The sequence below is a fragment of the Eimeria mitis genome, genomic scaffold (assembly GCF_000499745.2).
Source record: "Eimeria mitis Houghton genomic scaffold, Emh_scaff3055, whole genome shotgun sequence".
NCBI lineage: Eukaryota > Apicomplexa > Conoidasida > Eucoccidiorida > Eimeriidae > Eimeria > Eimeria mitis.
The window spans coordinates 2155-2592 of record NW_013571402.1 but is presented as its reverse complement, the minus strand read 5'-3'; the positions used below and the strand labels follow the sequence as shown (position 1 = coordinate 2592).

The 438-nt window shown below is 60.5% G+C and overlaps 1 protein-coding gene across 1 annotated transcript in view; it reads left to right on the top strand.

The window, feature by feature from the left end:
• The window catches only part of EMH_0061810 (uncharacterized protein), a gene marked incomplete at both ends in the record, with an annotated part of 4068 nt that overhangs the window by 1678 nt on the left and 1952 nt on the right, over positions 1-438 (top strand). Inside the window, one exon of the mRNA XM_013497965.1 lies at positions 20-367. Coding sequence (XP_013353419.1) covers positions 20-367 — 348 coding nt within the window. The remainder of the gene's footprint in view (positions 1-19; positions 368-438) is intronic.

Genomic DNA, 438 nt, shown 5'->3' with positions numbered 1-438 from the left:
TGCATCTGCTGCGGCACAGGTGGGAGGCTACGAAGCTGCAGCAGCAGCTGCAGCTGCAGCTGCAGCAACAACAGCAGCAGCAGCAGCAACAGCAGCAGCAACAGCAACAGCAGCAACAGCAGCAGCAGCAGCAGCTGCAACAGCAGCAGCAGCAGCGGCACATGCTGCCACTGCTGCGGCCATCCATGCAAAGCAGGCGTGCTGTCGCAACAGCAGCAGCACCAGCAGCAGCAGCAGCAGCAGCAGCAGCTAAAGAGTTAAAGCAACACTGCAGCAGCAACACCAGCAACGGCCGTGGCAGCAGCAGCAGCAGCAGCAGCAGCAGAGAAACAGCTGCTGCTAGCAGCACATTCTGCATGCAGTCCCAGTCTGAAGCAACAACCGCAGCAGCAGCAGCAGCAGCAGCAGCAGCAGCAGCAGCAGATGCAGCAGCAACAG